Source organism: Nothobranchius furzeri, chromosome 5 (genome assembly GCF_043380555.1).
Source record: "Nothobranchius furzeri strain GRZ-AD chromosome 5, NfurGRZ-RIMD1, whole genome shotgun sequence".
In the NCBI taxonomy this organism is placed as follows: Eukaryota; Metazoa; Chordata; class Actinopteri; order Cyprinodontiformes; family Nothobranchiidae; genus Nothobranchius; species Nothobranchius furzeri.
In genome coordinates, this window is record NC_091745.1 from 29,788,385 (window position 1) to 29,811,223 (window position 22,839).

Consider the following 22,839-nt stretch of genomic DNA (forward strand, 5'->3'; position numbering starts at 1 on the left):
TGGTTTAGTAGTGTGGTACTTGCAACAGCAGTACCTTGGTTTGACCACCAGAGGTCCCTGGAGACCATATAATTTGTCAGTGCCTCTGAGGCTGGAAGTCACAGTATTTACTCTGTGTAACCCTTGAATGTGCATCATTTGGGAATATATTTGTTTTTGCATAGTCTTTAACGTTAGCATATTTATTTCACCATTTGTACAGTCCTTTTACATCATTCTTTGTATTTATTTTCCAGACCACACGGAACCACAGAAATGTATAGATGCCCATACTTCAACTGTCATTAAATACATAAAACTGTCTCTCCGTGCCCTGCTCTCTGACCGGAGTCCTTATCTTGAAGATACTGTCAGATCAGCAAATAACTTCCAGAGTTCCCACTCTATCACAGCTGCACTGCATTTGAAATTAAATCTTGCCATCGCTATTGGCTAAGAGGTACCCTAGAACGTTAGGTGGTACCATATGATGTCACAATGTCGATGTGAGCCTGTGTGTGTGTGTATTGTTAGTGGCTCCGCCCTCTCGGTCTGCTAGGCAACAGCATTTGTTGCATTTTTCAAACAGGAAGTGGGAGTGGAGTAATACTCTGGTGGTGGTGGTGGTGGGGGGGGGGGGGTGACTTGCTCTTTAAATAAAGAATAAATAAATAAATGAATAAAAGTACGCAGGGGATCGCATCGTGGGACTTGTTTTCACCTTTGGCCAAAATTGATTATCGAAAATGAGAATGTTTAATTAACTTGTTAAAATACAGTTTAATATTCAAAGTTCCATCCATCCATCGTCTGAACCTGCTTGTCCACGTAGGGTCGTGGGGGGGCTGGTGCCTATCTCCAGCAGTCAATGGGCAATCAGGCGGGGGTTCACCCTGGACAGAGTGCCAGTCCATCGCAGGGCAACACAGAGACACACACACACACACACACACACACACACACACACACACACACACACACACACACACACACACACACACACACACACACACACACACACACACACACACACACACCTAAGGACAATTTAGACAGACCAATCAACCTAACAGTCACGTTTTTGGACTGTGGAAGGAAGCCGGAGAACCCGGAGAGAACCCACGCATGCACAGGGAGAACATGCTAACTCCATGCAGAAAGATCCCAGGCCGGGAAGCGAACCCAGGACCTTCTCGCTGCAAGACAACAGCTCTAACCACTGCCCGTGTTAAAAGTTGATTATTGAATTTATCTTTTGTCTAACTTGAAGGGCGATCTCTTACATGACAGGTTTTTTTTGTTCACTGAATGAGATAAATTACCTTTGTAAGCACACTTGAAAGAAAGGGTGTAGTAGTTGAGGTAGGAAACTACTACATGACGCCTCTAGGGGGAGCCAGTGCTCCATTCTGGCAGTACTGTTTAGCTAGCTCCAGTGCACTTCCTTCAGGTGTGTGTGTAACGTAAGCTGTGGTGCTTCGGTGTGATGAGAATAAACGAGGTTCAACCAAGACCCTACTCTCTGGATGTCACTGTGTCTACTTGAGGATATTACACAATTGGCGACGAGGATAAAGTCTGGTGTGGTTCTCTGCGGCGGGAATAGACGGCCAGTCGGTCCGGAGGACGTGTCGGGAGGAGCGGGACATCTACTCGCCTTTGGACGACACAAAGGGGGGAAATGGCGGCGGTGATTGGGTCGTTGAGTCCGTTTGACGGCGACTTACAGTCATGGGAAGAATATAGCGAAATGCTTGACTTTTTCTTCGAGGCTAATGAGATAACGGATTCTGATAAGAAGAAAGCCGTGTTGCTGAGCGGTGTAGGTCCGGCTACCTACAGCTTGTTAAGAAATCTGTTGAGCCCGGAGGCACCGAAAGACAAGACGTATGTACAGTTGACGCAGACACTGCGGTTGCATTTCAGTCCTAAACCAAGTGAGATCGTACAGAGGTTTAAGTTTAATTCACTGGTGCGGCGGCATGAGGAGTCGGTGGCAGATTATGTGGCTGAGTTGAGGAAACTGGCCCAGCACTGTGACTATGGAGCGGCTTTGCCACAAATGCTGAGGGACAGGTTGGTGTGTGGAGTGAATGATGACAGAATGCAGCGCCGGCTATTATCTGAAGTGGACCTGACGTTTGACAAAGCTCTTACGTTGTGCCAGGCCGTGGAGTCTGCCTCTAAGGATGTTCGGGACTTGCAGGAGATGTTGGGGGACGAGGTGACTCCAGCTTCTCGTGTGTCAAGGAGTCAGGGGACAGTCCACAAGATTTCAATGGACAAGGCTCAGCTGAAAAGTCCAAGCTGTTTTCGTTGCAACGGACGACACTTGGCCACTGAGTGCAGGTTTGCAGCTGAACGATGTCACGGTTGTGGCAAGAGGGGTCACATTAGAAGAGCCTGCAGGTCCAAGTGGGGTCCACAGGAGGAACAAAAAAAGGGGCCCCTGAGTAGGGCTGCAACAACGAATCGATAAATTCGATGAAAATCGATTACTAAAAGCGTTGGCAACGAATTGCGTCATCGATTCGTTGTGTCGCACAACTCTTCCAAAAGCGCCCCCCCCTTCCCGAATCCCGCCCGCCGTTGCGCGCAGACCAGAGCAAGTCAGATCAGCACGAGGGAGAGCCGCAGATCAGCGCGAGGGAGAGCCGCAGATCAGCGCGAGTGAGAGCCGGCAGATCAGCGCGAGGGAGAGCCGCAGATCAGCGCGAAGGAGAGCCGCAGATCAGCGCGAGGGAGAGCCGGCAGATCAGCGCGAGGGAGAGCCGGTAGCGGCAGATCAGCGCGAGGGAGAGCCGGTAGCGGCAGATCAGCGCGAGGGAGAGCCGGCCCGCAGACTTGCGCTGCTGCGAACCGGTTCCGCATTGTTGCACAGCGATCCAGGCAGCTGCTTCCAGCGCACGGTCCATTCTCAAAGTGGCGCAACCAAAAAACTATAATTAGCACACGATCGTTCTTGTCTGCACATCTTCTCTATTTTCTGTCTTATTTGTGCCTGAAGCTCGCTACTGCGGAGCTCATCACCTGTGCTGTGGTGATGTCACCTCACGCAACATCGAAAACGCGCTCTGCGCTTTTCGGTCAGGAGATCCCTTTGATCTGCTCAAAAGTAACTGATGAGGTGAAAAGGTAAGAATCCAGGCAACAGATTTTCTGGAGAATTAAGAGGAGATGCAGGAAGATGAGAGACAGACAGGACAGGAAAATAGTTCAATAAAAACAAAACAATCAATCAATCAATCAAAGCTTTATTTATAAAGCGCCTTCCGCAACCCTGTCAGGAAGCCCAAAGCGCTGAAAGTGAAACAAAGCTCTGAAAACAAAGTGTTGAAAAGTAAAATGTAGGTAGATTTATCACCACTACACGTTTTTACCTATAAAAAACAATAAGTTATACACATGTCATATTTATACATCTGATACAATTCAGATCACCTTCAAAACTCAGTCACACACCCAGGGCCGTTTCAAGACATTTTGGGGGCCAAGGCAAAATGCCCCCCCCCCCAATAACTGGGCTCCCCAGAAGCCTCTGTGTAATTCATGCCCTCTCCAGTAGTGTTAGTTATATGGTGTTTATAAAAGCCCCTCAGACATTACTGACATGTTCTAATATTATCAGATGAAAAACTAAATTATCAGACATGCTGTCTCATCTGCTGCTTTTATAAACTTGCAAAAAGTAACAAAACCATTTGAAAGCCACTATTTGTGGATTCTTTGAAAGTTTCCATGGAGTGTGTGACTAGTTATTTTTTCATTGATCCTATCGTCTAATCTCACAGCTGAAACAAGCATCCTTAATAATCCGTGCACAGGAAGCGTACCGATGCTGTAGTAAAACAAAAGGTATAATAATTTATTATTAATAAAACCTTGTTGCAGAACTAAAGCAGAAAAATTTGATTTTGCATTAAATATGCTAAATATTTATATATGAATTGTTTTAGAGCCCTTTAATTGGCAGAATCTGATATTAATTTAGTTCTTACAAAAAATGGGTCCCAACATGGTTTGTGTGGCGTTGCCATAGTGTGACGTCATAGGCACAGATCCCCTGTCCTCTTGTTTGGAAATGGAAATATGGTCACCCTACATTAAACAAACTGTCCACCCGGGCTTTTGCACTGCACAGAGAAGCTTCGCTGCCTACGACTGAACGTCAGTTGAGAGTCAGTCTCATGCAGACTGACCAATGAAGAGAGGGCCTCAAGTTAAGACCCTCTCCTCATTGGTCAGTCCACACGAGGTGGGTCAAAGGTTACTCTGGGCGGGTTACGTGTTGTCAGGCATTCAAGTATTGAGTATATTTACTGCATATTACAGTAAAATATTCTGTATGTGACCACATTATGGTGATCCTCGGGTCGTGATGATGGAGCCCTTGAATATTGTTGCCCAGGGTACAACAAAGTGTTAATCTGGCCCTGGTTCCGCCGTCACATTCCCGCAGAAACTGGTTGATCACACCGGGGCCAGACTACTAGCATGTGGTTTTACAACCACAATGTCCTCAGAAGCAAAAACGCTTTTAAAAGGGAGGGAGGAGTTCTAACTGTTGCTGCAGGCGTGTTGTGTGAGAGTGCAGTTATATACTGGTTAATATATTTTTGGGTTCAGTTGCTTTCATGTGGCCTAATGTGAGTCTATTTGGGATCATTGGAATGATCAGCAGCATTTCTTGATGTGACTTTATGGCAGTTGCCCAGGGCATCATCGCAAGGAGGATGGCATTCATTTACTTTTGTTTTATTTGGTATTTTTTCAGTCATTTTTTGGAAATAGTGATCAATTTTGATTAATTCACAGCCTATGTTTAATTACATTTAAAATATATGTCAACAGATGAGATCAAACAAAACAGATGAGAATTGCCCTTAAGCTGTTTAACTTGGACCAAGCATTTTAGGTCACAGATAGATGTAGCTTAGGGTCTCTGTCTATACACCTTATAAGACAATTTAGGTGATGGCATGTTGTTTTTCTGCTATTGAACTGTTTTCTAATAATGTTGTGTTAAATAAAGTGAAGGAAGGAGAGAAATAACGTTTCCCTAGCAGTTTTTAAAAATTTCCCCATGTAATCCGATTAATCGATTAATCGTGTCGAGACCCCATCCGATTAATCGATTATCCAAATAATCGTTTGTTGCAGCCCTACCCCTGAGCAAAAAGGAGGGACGGAGAGACCCAAATAGAGGCAGTCAGACACATTTGTTGAGAACAGAGGTGGGGAGTGACTCTGAAGAATCTGATGGCATTAATACCATTTACAATGTGTCGGGTGGCCTACCAAAGGTCGCTCCCATCACTCGCATGGTCAACATAAATGGCTTGGCCGTACTGTTTGAGATAGACACAGGATGTGGGGTGACCATTTTGAGCAAACAACAATATTCCCTGCTTTGTAACAAAACTGCCAAATCGGGTCTAAGCCCATGCTCACTAATCTTGAAAACGTATACAGGGGAAAAGCTGGGAGTCCTGGGAATGGCGCAAGTAGAGGTAGAGGACCGGAATGCCCTTAAAACACTACCTGTGGTTGTAGTGGATGGGGCTGGACCAAACCTGCTGGGGCGCAGCTGGTTGCAGGAGCTGTCAATGGCAGAGCAGCTGGTAAACAACGTAGGGCTGGCGCCCACAGAAAAACTGGAGTGTGTGCTAAAGAAACACTCAGGGGTTTTTAAAGAAGGCTTGGGAACTCTGAAGGGCATGCAAGCCCAGATTTATGTGGACAGTGAGGCTCGACCACGCTTTTATAAGCCAAGGCCAGTACCCTATGCAGTAAAACCATTGTTGGAGAAGAAAATACAACGGCTAGAGGAGGAGAAGATAATTGAGCCTGTGCAGTTTGCCGAATGGGCTGCCCCTATTGTCCCCTTCCGGAAACCAGATGGATCCATTAGAATTTGTGGGGATTACAAACTCACAATAAACCAGGCTTCCAAGATGGAACAATATCCTATTCCAAGGGTGGAGGATCTTTTTGCACAGTTATCAGGGGGACAGTACTTTACAAAACTGGACATGAGTCATGCCTACCAACAGATTGTGTTGGACGAGGGGTCCAGGAAATATGTCACCATTAACACACACAAGGGCCTTTACACATACACCAGGCTGCCGTTTGGGGTGGCCTCCAGTCCTGCCATCTTCCAGCGAACGATGGAGAGCATATTAGGAGGAATTCCGAATGTCACAGTGTATCTGGATGACATACTCATCTCAGGGCCAAGTGAACAAGAACATTTAAAAAACCTTGACGAGGTCCTCCTAAGGTTGGGAAATAGTGGGTTAAGATTAAAAAGAAGCAAGTGTGAGTTCATGGCAAGGGAAGTGGTGTTCTTGGGGCACAGAATAAATGCGGCAGGATTACATCCTCTGAGAGAAAAGGTGGAGGCCATCGCAAAAGCTCCAGCACCACAAAATATCACGGAGTTAAAGGCGTACTTGGGACTCTTAAATTATTACCACAGGTTCCTTCCAAACCTATCCACGCTGCTAGCTCCTCTTCACCTACTGCTGAGGAAGGAGGTGAAATGGTCATGGGGCCCAAAACAACAGAAAGCCTTTGAAGAGTACAAGTCTCTGTTGCAATCTTGCAAGGTATTGGTACACTATGATGCAGGAAAACCCCTCCTCCTAGCATGTGACGCATCACCTTATGGAGTGGGGGCGGTGCTCTCTCACCAGTTGGCCGATGGCTCTGAAAGACCCATAGGATTTGTGTCTCGAACGCTCAATGCGGCGGAAAAAAATTATTCACAGTTAGATAAGGAGGGGTTGGCGGTACTGTTTGGGGTGAAAAAGTTCCACAAGTACTTGTATGGGAAACGTTTCACCATTACAACAGACCACAAGCCGTTAATTTCACTTTTCGGCAAGCTCAGGGCTGTACCACAGTTGGCGTCACCTCGCATCCAGAGATGGGCAGTCACGCTTGGGGCATACGATTACACCGTTGTGTATAAGGAAGGGAAGAATCATACCAATGCAGACGCCCTGAGCAGGTTGCCGTTGACTGAAATGAGCGAGGGGACTGACGCAGGCTCAGAGGAGGGGGAAAGAGTCCTGCTGTTTGAGGACAGTGACACATCCCTGGTGACTGCACAGCAGGTGAAACTTTGGACAGACAAAGACCCAGTGCTGGCTCGGGTGCGAGAGTACATATTAAGAGGGTAGCCTCGAAAGGTAGAGGACGCGGCATTTTTACCTTACGTCAGGCGTCAGGAGGAGCTCAGCACACAGGAAGGCTGCATATTGTGGGGAGGGCGTGTGATTATCCCTCCACAAGGTCGAGCACGTCTGCTGAAACAGCTTCATCGCGCCCATCCAGGAATGACCAGGATGAAAGGGTTGGCATGTGGTGGCCAAACTTGGATGAAGAGGTGGAGTTGATGGTGAAGGGGTGTGCCGTGTGTCAGGAAAACCTAAATAATCCCGCGGTGGCACCTTTACACCCCTGGGAGGTGCCTGAAAACCCCTGGAGGAGGGTCCACGTGGATTATGCTGGGCCATTCATGGGCAAGTGGTTCTTAATTGTGGTGGATGCGTATTCGAAGTGGATTGAAGCGCACGCGGTAAACAGGTCTACATCAGCTGTGACCATTAAATGCCTCAGAGTTTTAGTCACCATGGCATTCCTGAAATAATCGTGTCCGACAATGGCCGCTGTTTTACCAGTGAGGAGTTCCAGGAATTCACGCAAAAGAATGGGATTCGCCACATCACCACAGCCCCATACCATGCTTCTTCGAATGGGTTGGCAGAGCGTGCCGTTCAGACTTTTAAGTCATTGATGAAAAAAAGCACAGGGGGGTCAGTGGAGACTAAAATGGCCCGAGCTCTCTTTTGTTATCGCATTACTCCTCAGTCAACAACAGGCAAGTCACCAGCTGAACTTCTATGCGGAAGGAAACTAAGATCAACTTTGGATCTCATACACCCCGATTTCAAAGGCAGACTGATTGGTAAACAAGGGAAGCAAAAGTATTATCATGACATGCATGCCAGGGACAGGATGCTGGATGAAGGAGATTTGGTCTACACTCGGAACTTTGGTTCGGGTCCACGCTGGGTTCCGGGGGCTGTTGCTGCGATGACGGGTCCTGTCTCATGCAAAGTCACACTAGGAAATGGGAATGTGGTGAGAAGACATATAGATCAGGTGCGTCACAGGTCGCCCCTATCGGAAATAACAGAACATGTTCCGGTGTTGTCTCCTGTCCTGAATGACAACAGCACAGCCGCAACGGAATCAACCGGCCAAGTGGACTCGGACGATCCATTGACAACAGCATCGTGGCCGGAGAGGGTAGAGGCGGTGCCGGCAGGGGGACAACCGGAAGTGAGGAGATCGCAGAGAAGCAGGAGGCCTCCTGCGTATTTGAGTGACTATTCTTAGTTAGTGGTGAGCTCCACGGCAAGGGCAAGAATGCGCCCTGGAAGCTCGCCGGGATGAGGTGGTCTACCCGAATTCCCTAGTTAGTTAAGTGGGAGTGTCATGTGAATCTGTTGTTTGTTCTTGCTGTATGTTATATAAGGTCTACTATATATTTAAAAAAATTTTTATTTTTGCTATCCATAATAATACTCGCATGGTTACAGGGTTGTTACGGTTTGTGGTGGTTTTAAGGGGTGTGGGTTTTAGCTTATGGGAAATGGTGTTATTTTTCATCTTTGTTTTTGTCTGGATGGGGGGGGGGGGGGGGGGTGTAGTAGTTGAGGTAGGAAACTACTACATGACGCCTCTAGGGGGAGCCAGTGCTCCATTCTGGCAGTACTGCTAGCTCCGGTGCACTTCCTTCAGGTGTGTGTGTCACGAAAGCTGTGGTGCTTCGGTGTGATGAGAATAAACGAGGTTCAACCAAGACCCTACTCTCTGGATGTCATTGTGTCTACTTGAGGATATTACAAAGACCATCACCCCACCGGTGGGGGGGGGGGGGGGGTCTTTACAGTGTGTTCTGATGGGAGACAGGCTTGTTTTCCGCCTGGTCCTAGTGCTCAACCAATGTCTATTTAATATAGCATAATGTTGTGTTTGGACAGTGAAAACAAAAAGTGCAGGGGTCAAAAACTGACTTTGGAGAAAGTGTGTGTGTGTGTGTGTGGGGGGGGGGGGATGCCCCCACCTCTTCCCCCAAATAACTACCGGTATGTCCATGACCCTGACCCTGCTCATCCATGTCTTATGTTAGGATCTAGGACTCTCAGATAGTGGTCCTCTAACTGCAGAACCAGCTCAGAGCATCATCTCTCCACCAGCTTGCTCACAGCTGGTTCAGCTGTAATGCATTGTGGGTAAAACTCTCCTCTTAAAGAGCAAGTCACCCCCAAATTAACTTTTTTTGCTGATAAACTAAATAAACGAGTGTCTAATCGTGCTGCTGACACGTGTCGTCAACAATTTGGCACTTCAGTGCATCTTCGTTAAAATTTAAAATTTCTGCCTAAAACTGTCAGTGTTGTGCCGTTGTCAGGTAAAAACTCTGCACTGTATTTGAATTTAAATCTGCCATCGCTATTGGGTAAGAGGTATGCTATGATGTAAACTGGTACATTATGATGTCACAATGCTCTTTAAAGAGCAAGTCACCCCCTACCAGAGAATTATTCCACTCTCACTTCCTGTTTGAAAAATGCAACAAATGCTGTTGCCTAGCCAACCGAGAGGGTGGAGCCGCTAACAAATACACACACACACACACACACACACAAGCTCACAATGACATTGTGACATCATATGGTACCAGTTAACATTCTAGGGTACCTCTTAGCCAATAGCGATGGCAGATTTAAATTCAAATGCAGTGGTTTTTACCTGACGACGGCACAACACTGACAGTTTTAGGCAGAAATTTTAAATTGTAACTAAAAAGCACTAAAGTGCAAAACTACTAACTCCACGTGTCTGCAGCACGATCAGACATGCATTTATAGTTTATCTGAAAAAAAGTTGATTTGGGGGTGACTTGCTCTTTAAGTATATTGTACTAAGAGAATGAATTGTATTTTTAGTATGACATTTTTGTTTTCTTTCAAAAGGACACACACCCACAGAGTAAAAAACCCATTGCTTTATTTTGTCATTGTACAGTAGTCACTCATATGTAGCTGCCTTGAGTTGGTCTCTTGTCTCTTTACACCGTTTGTTCCAACTACTTCCTCATTTTTCATCAACACAATGGAAGAGTCATGGACAAAGTATAAAAACAAACACTAATTTAAACAAGAGAAATGCAACAAAAACAACATTTGGCAAAATGTGAGGTACAAGGGGATGTCGAGGCCGATCCAGTGCATCTTTAACATCGACGACGGTTTTACTAAGATCCAGGAGAGATATGTCAGGCTGTTGAATTTTGATAAGATTTTCTCACCTGATCAGGTCTGATCTTCCTGCAAGGCACCACCCCCACCCAACCATATATTAAAAAAAAAAAACATCAAAACACAAACATAAAAAAACAGGTGAGCTGCGGCTCAGCTGCATTTATGGCAATCTAAACCAGCAACAGGCGCACATCGATGCAACGCCAAATTCAACATTTTAATAAAAACATCTCAGAGCTGCAGATGAGCAGCCGCAACATAAAAATCATAAAAAGTTACACGTAACAAAAATAAAACCCAAAAAAGCAGCAAAATCAGAACCACAAGACATTTTACCCAAACAATTAGATTTTTATTTTCTGGAATAAATTTGACGTGGCGTTTGATTAAAACCCAAAATAATAAAATACACCCTCAGTGCTGCTGCCACACAATGAACAGCCAACCACAAAGAAAACACAAACGTCCCACAGCCTGAGCAGACGCTGAACGCACCACAGCAAGGCCTCGCGTACAGAACTGGTGCAGTACGGGAGACCACTGAGGAGCCCCGGGGCAAGATTCAGCCAAGAAAAACAAAAACACAAATAAAAACAAAAACACCTGGTTCTCGGAGTCACATTCACCAGATGAAAACCGAGAGTCACCATGAGTTCAGACAAAGGACAACCCCGTCAAGAATGAAAAGGATCCAAAACTTTAGCCAATCATATTTCAGGAAAACCAAGAGCTTTGACTCCAGCTCACCTGGTGGACAGGTGGAGTCAAACACTCGGCTACCTGCTTCTGATCCCTTCCCTTAATGAATCACAGCTTTAGCTACTGAACCGAATATTAATCAGAATCACATCAAAACGTATTATTTAAAAAGGACCCAGAAGATGGAGTGAAGAAGCCAGCATTCCTACAATAAAACCAGAAAACCAGGAGTCTTGCATTTAGATATGTTTGGAGAGAAGTGAACTTCAACAGAAGGTGAGAGCAGCAGCTGGAGCTGGAGCCTGTAGCAACGTTCCTCCAGAGTCCAGAAACACCGCTCTACAAAGACCTGCCAGCTCCACCAGACTACAACTGGACTGGTATTAAAACACCAGGCTGTAAAAACCATACAAACAATGGGACAAGAGGAGTTTAACAGCACAGGAGCAGAACCTCAGTCCAACCCGACCCGATCCAAAACCAACTCCGTTCTGAACTCTCTGGAGGAAAACCTGGAAGCCCAACTGCTATAAAGCGGATCCGAACACCCGTATGTAGGTAAGATCACTTCTCCTGCTGCTCCAGTAGCTCTACAACACCAGACCGGAAACGTGAAGAATCACTTCAGCAGATTAAGGCCGGTCCGGCCCAGAACTCCTGATCCGGGTCTGGTCTCTTTCTGTTTTCCTCCCCAGCAGCCTGACCTTCCTGTAATCTGTTAAAATGGTTTTGGAGCAACAGCTCAGACTTTCTGAAGAGCTGAAGGATTTCCTCTTTGTTCTTTGGCTGCTTTTTGACCCAGTTTCAGCGACAGTACTGGTCCCAGTGGAGTTCAGGTCTTTAATGGATTTGTTCCACTTTCTTTAAAAGATTACAGGAAAGTGTTGGTGCTAGGAGGTAAAATTAAAAGAAAAAGAGGACCGAGTCAGAAATGAGTCTAAACTGTGTTTTATATTTTCCCAGTTTCTGAAAAAAGCATTTCAATGGGAACAATCATACATTAATGACAAAATAAACTCAGATTACATCATTGAAAGTCCAGATTTTCAGGAAAACACAGATTTTTTGTGAAATATCAAATCAGGGTTCAGAATACCAGACAAACCAGTTCAAACCAGTTAGCTCCCATCTGATCTCAGAACAGTTTGTGACTGAAGACAGAAAGCCGACCTTCGGACAGTAAACTGAAGCTGTGACTTATTAATTCGATTCTGACAAGTTTGTGTTCCAGACAAAAACCAGACTGACCCAAACACGGCAGCAGGGACGGGACGTGGCGTTCAGGACGGAGGACACGGCGGGAATATCTCCGCTCCGACAACATCAGGCGCTGCTGCAGCACCCGTTAAATAAACAATACTCCTGAGAAAAACACGACTGATCAGATGGACCGAGACACCAAACTGAAGACGGATGATTGAGGCTCAGTTTCCCTCTCTCTCTCTCTAAAACACACACACACACACACACGTGCACACACACAGACGTGTGACACAGAGGACGTCTGTAAAAATCTCAGGCCGTGACGTTTGACTACCGAGCTGCTGATTGCTTCGCTCTGATCCAGATCTGTGGATTTCCCCGTGAGCTCCTGAACAAGACTCTAGACGTTGCCGACTGATCGACAGGCTGCTTGTTTCTCCAGCTGCTGAAGATCATTTGGTAGGAAGACAACTGGATAATCTGATTAATAATCCAAGCTTTTTCGCTTCTGGCTTCACGTTTGAGCACTTTGATATGTTAGAAGAGTCTGAGCTGAAAATGTCACAGCAGCAGGCGGGCCGAGTTTAAAGCGTCTACTTCAGACAAAACCAGATCACATAATCAACTAAAGAGTCCAGTTGTTTAGAAATGAGCAGGAACTCCGCAGCTGAAGAAGACGCTTTTGGACAGGACGTTTCCTGAACGATGGAAGAGATCAACAACAATCAAACTCCATCTTTGATCTGTTGTCAGATGCAGTTTGATTTACAAACTTTATTAACACAAAACAAACTGACAGCAGGTCAGCGTCCGACCCATCAACCAGCAATCAAGCAACTAGTCTCTGTAGAAATGTGAAGATCAGCTGTCTTGAGGGGTGTGTGAGTGTGCAGGTCATTAGTGTGCGTGCGTGAGAGAGAGAGAGAGAGAGAGAGAGAGAGAGAGAGAATGAGAGAGAGAGAGAGAGAGAGAGAGAGAGAGAGAATGAGAGAGAGAGAGAGAGAGAGAGAGAGAGAGAGAGAGAGAGAGAGAGAGAGAGAGAGAGAATGAGAGAGAGAGAGAGAGAGAGAGAGAGAGAGAGAATGAGAGAGAGAGAGAGAGAGAGAGAGAGAGAGAGAGAGAGAGAGAGAGCAGCTGACTGTAGACATCTTTACGATTCTCCAGTCTGCAGAGTGACAAGCAGGTGGATGTGTGGCATCATGATTGGTTGAAGGAAGGAAGGAAAAGAGGGAAAAGGAGTAGAGAGTTCAGGCAGGGAGGTTAAAGGTCATTTACAGTAAACTACAGATATATACACACACCCAAAATTGTACAGAGAACAAATATGTACATGCTCAGGGTTTTTATGTTTAACTATTACCAACAACCGTCCCTGCTCCTCTCCCTGCTCAGCGCCGTTCAGTTCCTCCTCCTGCTCCTCACCTGTGTGTAGTGTAACAAGGACAGAGGTGGGGCTTGTAAGCCTTCTGGACTCAGGTGTCACATGCCCTGGAGGACTTTAACTGTTCTTCAGCAGCGTTCTGTCTTCAGCAGGACAAGAGGAGGGCAGAGCAGCGATGGTGGTGGTGACTGAGGAAGAGGAGGTTGTTAGGGTGGACGAGGAGGGTGGAAAGGAGAGCAGCTGTCCGGTCTCAGCAGAGAGGAGGGAGCAGGAGCGGAGGTCAATGGTCTGCAGGGTGCAGAAGCGTTGCAGCAACAAGAAAGTCTGCTCCGTCACCTTCACACAACCTGCAGCACACAAACAGAGATGAGGAGGAGGAGTGAAGCAGAAAGTGAGGTGAGGCGCAGGAGAAGGAGCGTTTACCTGACAAGTTGATGTAGTTGAGGCTCTCCTTTAGGGGGGAGGCATGCGAGGTGAGTGTTTGGACCGTCTGGTCGGTGATGTTCACACAGTGGCTCAGGTCCAGACGGGTCAGGTGTGGGACGTAGCGCACCAGCAGGCGGGATGACGCGTCTGTCAGGTCCAAACCAGCCAATCGCAGCTCCCTAACATTCTGGAACCGCCCCATTCTGCTCTCACCATGAGCTGATGGACCAATCAGAACACAGAACCTTCAGAAGTTAATCAAAACAAGACCTTCAGTCTGCGGGTGCGAGTCTCACCTGTCCGAGTGTCAGGCGGGGGGGCCAGGAGCTCTCTCAGGTGAGAGTCTTTGAGGTCCTCGACTCTGCTGAGGTCCAACACCTTCAGACAGGGACAGGCGGCTTGACACAGAGCTGAGACGGCCGGCCATGCACAGCCGGACACATTAAGCTCCAGCAGACCTGAACAGGACACGCAGGTGAGACAGACGTGGGTGAGACACGCAGGTGAGACAGACGTGGGTGAGACACGCAGGTGAGACAGACGTGGGTGAGACACGCAGGTGAGACAGACAGTTGAGCTAGCGCTACTGAGACAGTAATTATGAAGGACTATGTCACTGGACCTGATTTTAGAGACTTTAACTCAACTTGTCTAGAACAATTCAGGCAGACTCCTTAAGGAAAACGTCAGATACTGTTTTCTAATCAGACAACACTTTTTAGTGTTTCCATAGCAACATCAGCAACTTAAGACTAATGTGTGTTTGATTCTTAAATCTGAGCTAGAACATCTCAGCTGATCAGAAACCCGCTTAACTTCAGACTAACACAGAGCCAAAGACTCATTTCCCCGAGAACAGACAGAAAGTTTTAAATTGTCAAAGGGCACAACAGTTTTTCTCAGGCAGCCAGTAATTCAGAAACTAGGAACGATATATCACAATATACATCGCGATTCATTCATTCAGACATTGGTAGCTATTTTGACTGAATTTATTGTAGGAAAATCCAATAAACAGTCCAAACTGATTCTTAACATGTGTAACATGAGGTATCTGAACCATAACAGAGGGATTTACAAGTCAATGGCGGAAACAAAACCCATTACACACTGCTGCCAACTAGCGGTTGGAGTTTGAATTGCACCAAAAGAAAAATAAATACACAAATGTTTGACTGTGAATTCTTCCAAAAATTAGATACGCGGTTTTTGAATATCGATATGATACTGCACAAAAAGATATCACAATATATTGCCATATCGATATTTTCTTACATCCCTAGTCGCCTGGCAACAACTTCCAGGTCAAAGCTGCTGCTTTGTCTCTACCGCAGATGAAGGAAATCACCAGGACTGGCGTTTCTCCCTTCTTTCAAATGTTGAAAGAACTGCTACCACACAAACAGCTCAGACGACTGCAGTCTCTCCTCCGCTCCGGTCTGTTCGCTGGGTCTTTTTGGTACATTTAAGTTTAACATTGGTAGATACTTTTAACATTTTTGCTAGCAGCTTTGTGTGTTTGGATGAGCTGTTATGTTTTGGTTTAAAGTTTATAACTGATCCTTTTGTAGAGTAGATCTCCCTTTTGGTTACATTTAGAGAGCTGAGTTTGGTTTAACTACCCAGTTTGGAGTTTGTACCTTCAGAGATCCTTATTTTGGTCTTAAAGCATCTAGTAATCTTTTCCCAGTTTTAGTGGGACAAATTTTGATTATTGAAATATCGAAGTATTTTTGTAAATAAGCCTGAAAACTCATCATCCTTTTAACCTTTAAATCTTGTGTTATTGTGCCTCCCTTTTTCCACACGAGCCAAACTCCCTAGGAAGGGTCTTAACACCACTTGCCACAGGCCTGTGAGGGACCAAAATAAAGCAGCATAGAGAACAAAACTCCATCTCCAACCACCTCTTAGCAGCCTGAACTCCCAAGAGCTACACGTCAAGGCCTGTAGTGTTTATTCTTGTACAGTACCAGTTTATTAAAATGTTGGGGCATTTATTGGAGATTTTTTGGTTTTTATTAATTGTACAACAGAAATAATCATTAGAACAATCGTCTAATTAGTTGTTAGAATGGTTGACTAATTGATTAAACAGTTTTAAAATCATAATCATTTTAAAAACAATCAATTACCCTCAGCTAGAGCTAAATGATTAAATGCATATGCAATTAAACTGCGATGTGACAAAAGGAGATTTTCTAATCGCAGAGGCTGTGATTTGACTGGCAGCGAGTGGTTAGCACAGTGCTAATATACGTGGAAAAACCCATAAGGATGCTAACGCTAATATCATCGATTAAATTCTTACAACTTACATTACAAGCGGAATTAGAAAATATGAGGCTAAAAATGTTCTAATTCCGCTGATGTTGTACCATGGATTTCACAGATGATGTCAGTGAATTTGAAAGACACATTTTGATACCAAGAACGCTCTTATTTTCAAACAGGGGGAAAAAGCTATTTTAGGTTTTGTGTGAAAATAAATCCGAGACTACAAATGTGCTTCACCAAGGTGACATAATTGAACCAAACACGGAGAAAACTGAGAGTTAAGGGCTGTAAGTTTAGCGAATTTCCCACAGGAAGAAAAAAGCCACCATAAATCTGGTAACTTGGTAAGTAGCAGCTATGCTAGGGGAGAGGAGATTGTGTGGTGACGTCACATATGCGACGTGCCGATTTCTGGTGTGTAGTCATGCTAATTACAAACTTTGACAAGCTAATAAATCTCAAAGTACATGACTGGTGTGGTCCAAACACCCATCATTACTTTTCATTTAAATTGAAGTACAACATAAGTGTGATTCAGGGCGTAAGGCAAAGTGGATTAGAACATAGCTCTTTTAGCTCCGATGACTTGCATTCATTTTTTCATTATTCCGGGGAGCCATGAGCCGACCGCAAAGGGAGGAGACTTAGGCTCCCTATGAACGTAACTGAACTACGGAAGTTCTGCATGGACAAGACATCAAAAATGCTAAACACAAATTACTTCAATAAATGGGACACACTTCTTTCCTGCAAATACATTTTCAAAGTTGATGCTAAAACGTAGATTATGATATCAATTATTATCCTACCAAGAGTGTCATTATGACCTGCAGAACAAAGGTTTGCAGTTTCCCCAGTTCACACTGTGTGGTAAAACCTTGGCTGTGAGTGGCAAACACAGATATCTGAGGCATTTCATCAACCATGATTTGGCTGACGATGATGACATTGATTGGCAATGCTGTAGGATGCATGCACAGGCCAAAATGCTAATTCGTAGGCTCAGCGTGTGCTCTAATGTAGTGAAAACGATACTCTTTAAAGTATACTGTACTCAGTTATACATGACACCTGTGGTCCTGCTACAAACAATCAAGTCTTCGGTGACTTAAAGAGACAATGTGTAGTTTTTAGCATTAATTTCTGGAAACATCCATCAAAATGTTGTTGAAAATGTATGAAATTATGCCCTGTTGAAAAATATGGGCGGCTTCATAACATATAACCATAAAAATCAGGTCTAAAATACATGGGAGTGTGTCTAAATCTCGGGGCGACGTCATATTAGATGCCATGTTTCTTTCTACGGGAGCCCATGAGGACAAAATGCATTTACTGATTTGTGACAAACGGTTACAAAACCTTCGTCACTCTTAAGCCGGGTGGACACTGTGCGACTTTTTCACTCGTAGCACTCAGCTTCAGCTCAAACTGTACGACTTCCTCGCAGAGCAGATCTCACGAGTCGTGCGCTCACACTGTACGACCCAGTTCTCGCATGCGACCTGACTGCTCACACTGTACGTCTGGTAGCAACACGTCGGCCCTAAAAATATGCTAAAAATAGCAGTTTTTACTCAACACGTCAGACTTTTTTGTCTTGTTTTGCCTGTTGTCCTTCAGGAGTGCTGCAGGAGGACACACAGGGATTTATGGGGTTGGATGAGGAAAACGAAATAAAGAAAGTAAATGTGTGTTTTGTGATCAGTTTAATTTGACATGAACACGACAAACACGCTTTCTTGACAACCTTTGTGAGTAAAAAAATGTGTAGAAACAAAAACGAACAACGTGTGTTATTAGGGAAATAGCGAGCGGCGTTGATGCAGGATTGTGCATGTGCCGTGAGCGGTTCTGGTACTTTTTGGGTCGCAGCTGCTCGCAGCGCCGCTTCAACAGTGCGATACCCTCACGAGGGACGAGCAAAATATTAAACATGCCAGAAGTCCATGCGAGCTCACGATTGGTGATCGGTAGCTGGTCACGTGGTGTTAATCGCCTCTCGTAACCCCCATACACTACACGACATCTCGGCGTAAAACTCGCCCCGATCTTGTGGATTCTCGCACGACTGGAAAATCGGCTCAAAAAAGTGAAAAAGTCGCACAGTGTACGCCCGGCTTTAAATGTCGTTATTTTGCTGAAGTTTGCACTCCCCAAGGCTTTTAGACCCTAATGGGCATCCGTTGGTAAGGTCTTACCCCCAAATTCCACTACCTCCGCTCCGCTCCGCTCCGACACGAACGCCGGAGCAAAATCGGTCCCGTTGTAGTCAATCAGAGCAATTCCACTACTGCGGCCGTGCTCCGGCAGTGCGCCGCCCTCTGTTCCGGCGTCCGGCAAAAATAGAATCGATCCTATTTTTGCTGGACGCCGGAGCACCTCCGCAGTAAATGGACAGAAATCACAATCACCCAACAGGAAAAGGAGCAAGCACAATTTCCGTTTTTCACAATAAATCGATAAACAAAAGGCGTTTTTTGTTTCATATGCACAGGTTTAACAACTTTTAACAACTATCAATGGCGGCTGAACTTTAAATGCACAAAAGTAAGCCATAAATACAGTTTCCTCTATCAAAGTAGTCACACTCTGTTGATCCAAACACTGCTGATCTCTACACAAATGATGGGCAGATTAAACAGTTCATGCCGATGCTTCTCCCACACAATGGGTGTTTGGATCTAACTTCCGCGTTTATTGCTCGGACTGTATCGCAAGATCTTGAAAATCCCGCGCATGCTTGTTTGCCCCCCTCAGGTCTCTGCACCGGAGCGGAGCCGTTGTAGAGCGGGTACCAGTAAAAATTGAGTTAGGAAGCGAGCGGCTGCGGAAGGCGGGGGCGGACCGCAGCGGAGGTAGTGGAATTTGGGGGTTACTCCAACTCAAAAATACTGCTTGCTTGCAACGATTTAGGTATCTACTAGGGCTGCTCGATTATGGCAAAAACAATAATCACGATTATGGTGACTGAAATTGAGATCTCGATTATTTAGGACGATTTTTCAATTTATGTTGATTTTATTTGTTTTTATTCAGTCATAAAATTGCTCAGGGCACAATCAGGACAAAAAGAAATAAGAAACAAGATGATCACTAAAATAACTCCTGATTCCCAGTATAAAAAGACCAATATAATTATAGCTCATAGTTTATGACCCAAGGGCTATAGTAGGGATGCACCGATCAGGTTTTTTGCTGTCGATCACCGATACCGATCACGTGGATTGGCCAGAAATTTTCTACAACATTATAATGAGTGCTACAAACTAAATAATCTAGGAATAAAGGAAATGCAACCTAATCTAAAATGGTCTGTATTAGGGTTGTCACGGTGTGAAAATTTAACCTCACGGTTATTGTGACCAAAATTACCACGGTTACCGGTATTATCACGGTATATATTTTTTTAAACGTGCTACATTTTCACACAATTAAAAAAAACCTGTATGTCAGGAAATATTGTCCTCCGTTTGTGTCTAAATTTTGCCTAAAATGTGTTATTTTGTGATTATGTTGTTTATTTGTTTACATTTTTCCCTTTAGTCTTTAAAATACCAATATTTGCCCATAACTTCTTATTTTATGTCTGTTTGATGTCATCATTTTAAAAATATTAGATCAGATGATACTCAGTACTCAAGTAGCCTTCTAATCAGATACTTTTTTACCCTTACTTGAGTAATAAACCCTATATCAGGAAAATGTTGTCCTCGGTTTGTGTCCTTCCAGTGAGCTTTGCAGATGTGGGAAAATGTCATCAGGCAGTAATCATTGTTAAATTCATAATTATTCTCGGAGAGAGACCAACTCTTATCTGCTCCTGGGAGCCCCGTAATGCATAGCGTCATTTCAACATGGCGGTGTCCGCGACACGGTTTATATGCAGGTAGCGGCGCTGCGGCTGCTTTATATAGCGACTCGTTGCATTCTCCCTCAACCCAAATCCTCGGATCACACATTTTAGCTAAAACGCTAACGTTAGCTTGCCTTGCGTTGACTGTAGAGTTGTGGGTGATGGTCACGCAGATGTGTCATGAGATTTGAAGCATTGCTGCCTTTCACAGACACTTTTTCTGCACGTGCTGCAAACAGGATAGCCGTCCGTCCGTCTTCTATAAACTGTCCCTCGGCATTCTTCAAATATCTAAAATATGCCCGTACTTCCGACTTTGTCTTCTTTGAGGGATAATAAATGTCCTCCTGAGCGCTGCCGTCTCCTCCTTTGACCATTATTTCAGCTTTAGCTTCAAGAAAGTTTTGTTGTAAACAGCAAAGCGCGCATGTGCCGCCGGCAACTTCAGCAGATGATACGGTGGCTGGTAAGGGTCACCGCGCCTACACCGCAGCCACGGTAAACCCACCAAGATAATATAGTTTTAAAAAAAAAAACAAGACGGTTATTATTATTGTCAACTTTTTTTTTTACCGGGGTTTACCGCTACACTGGTTACCGTGACAACCCTACCTGATCGGTTTGCTTTGATCTATTTTGAAAATTCCGATCAAAACCGATAGGGGCGCTATCGGCCGATTGGGATCAAATGCCGATCCATCGGTGCATCCCTAGGCTATAGACCTTGGTTTAACTCATTTAAGTCTAACCAGTACAGACTCAAATACCAATATCTTGCAAATACTGACAGCAAGAAGTATACAGTGGCATTTATAACAAATAAATGCAAATAAATTGATGTTCACAAAATGTTGCATAACATTTATTGAGTCGTGTCAAGGTGCTGTAGTAGAGTGCACTAGCACCGTGTCCTCAGAGAGATTAGTTATTATTTATCAGCGTGAGGAACTTATTTCTACCTTATTTATAAACTATTTATTTACAAGTCCATCAGTTAATGTAATAACTGTCCCAACCACAGCTGTACCCCCCACCCCCCAACCCGGTCTCACAGCAATCATTGGCAAACTGCACGTGTTTAGCGCGCACACATTTAGCCGTTTTTAGTGGCTCAGGAGTCCGCAGATGCGGTGTGTGTCACTCACTCTGGTTACTCCAACAGGAAACCGGCTCTGAGAGCTGTTTCTTTAGCGACTGGCACGTCACTACATCATTCCCTTTCCTAAATGTCCTGAAGAACGGTCCGGAGCGCAGGCGGAGTGTTTAGCTAACCTGCAGGAAATGTCGACGACAGTTATCCAGAAAGTAGCTAAGGGTTACCAGAGATGTTTCTGAGGTGTTCGCTAGGTACTTTTAAGATTTAAAAAGTCAAGAAGGGGGTCTGAAAAGCTGTTGGAAATAGCGTCACAGTCACTAAGTTGGCAACAATGTGGGAGGAGCAAATAATCGGCTTGTTTTGTTTTTATAATCGTTCAAAACTCAGATCGTAATCGTGATTAAAATTCGATTAATTGAGCAGCCCTACGTATCTACTGACCTCCATCGCCAGAAAAATACACACTGTCACTTTAATGTAGCATTTAATGATTGCCTAAGAATTTTGCTAAAGAGACCTCATTGGGAAAGTGCAAGCCACTGGTTTGTTACTATGGCGATAAATACATTTCATGCAATGCAGAGGATTGTGATGTACAGGTTTATCTGCCGGCTAAACCAATGTGATGCTATAATCATTAAGTGCCTGACTAATGTCTACTGTAGATAGATACGTAAACTTGTTTATAATCAGTACAAGTTACATAGAATTTTTTTTGCTTCTGTTAGTTGAAAATTATGAGAAAAGCCCCTTGAGAAAATAATTGTGAATTAAATCGCAATTAGATTATTTTCCCCAATTGTTCAGCCCCCAGCACTGAGAGAGCAGCATTCATTTAGCTGGGATAAGCTAGCACAGCACATCCCTGTAAGAGAACTCGATAAATCACAGATTTACTCAAAAAGACTCCCGATTACTAAAATACTAGACAGCTGCAGCATGATAAGGGCTACTCAGGCAATCAGACCTACAGGAATCAGAACGTTGAACAGGTGACCAAATCCACACACCTAAACAAAAGCGCTACGTGACGTTATGGAAACATGGCAGAATTGTCTCATCACCGATGCATCAAACAAGTAGCCAGCAGCACCACCATTGGGTCAGGGTGAAATGGGGAGTCTGACCTGGCAAGCGGTTGATGAGCCACATGAGCTGCTTCTTGGAGATGTTGGTGTAACCCAGGTTGAGGGAGACAGGCTGACGACGGATGATTCCACTCAGCATGGGGGGGGTGATGGAGCGCTGGCGGCTCAGGTCGATCTGAGTCCAGAGCCTCTTGTCGCAGCACCTGGAGGAAACAGGAGGCGTGGTTAACAGATCCACCAGTTGTCCTTTTTTAACGAAACAGGGTTAACAAGCTAATTAATAATCCATCCATCAATCAATTTATCTTAGCTGATCAGTTCCCTGAATCCTCAAACTCCCACTAACATCCTCCTGTCCTACTAATCCCCTTCTTCTCTTCCTCTTTTTGGTTTAGACCCATTTCCTCTCCCCCTCCTCCCTCCATCTATCTTGTCCACCTCTCATTCCCTTTTCTCCTCGTTTACACTTCCTAGAACATTTGTACGTTCTTCCA

At 44.8% G+C, this 22,839-nt stretch overlaps 1 protein-coding gene across 2 annotated transcripts in view; it reads right to left on the bottom strand.

Annotated features, from left to right (window-relative positions):
• Nucleotides 1–13,532: 13,532 nt before the first annotated feature.
• Nucleotides 13,533–22,839, bottom strand: part of zgc:158376 (F-box/LRR-repeat protein 19) — a 23,008-nt gene continuing 13,701 nt past the window's right edge. For both annotated transcript variants that reach the window (XM_015940787.3, XM_070551541.1), the window contains 4 exons: nt 22,385–22,548; nt 14,325–14,486; nt 14,026–14,247; nt 13,533–13,949 (listed from right to left, as the gene is read on the bottom strand). In XM_015940787.3, the coding sequence (XP_015796273.2) occupies nt 13,720–13,949; nt 14,026–14,247; nt 14,325–14,486; nt 22,385–22,548 (778 nt within the window). In that variant the 3' untranslated portion in view covers nt 13,533–13,719. The remainder of the gene's footprint in view (nt 13,950–14,025; nt 14,248–14,324; nt 14,487–22,384; nt 22,549–22,839) is intronic.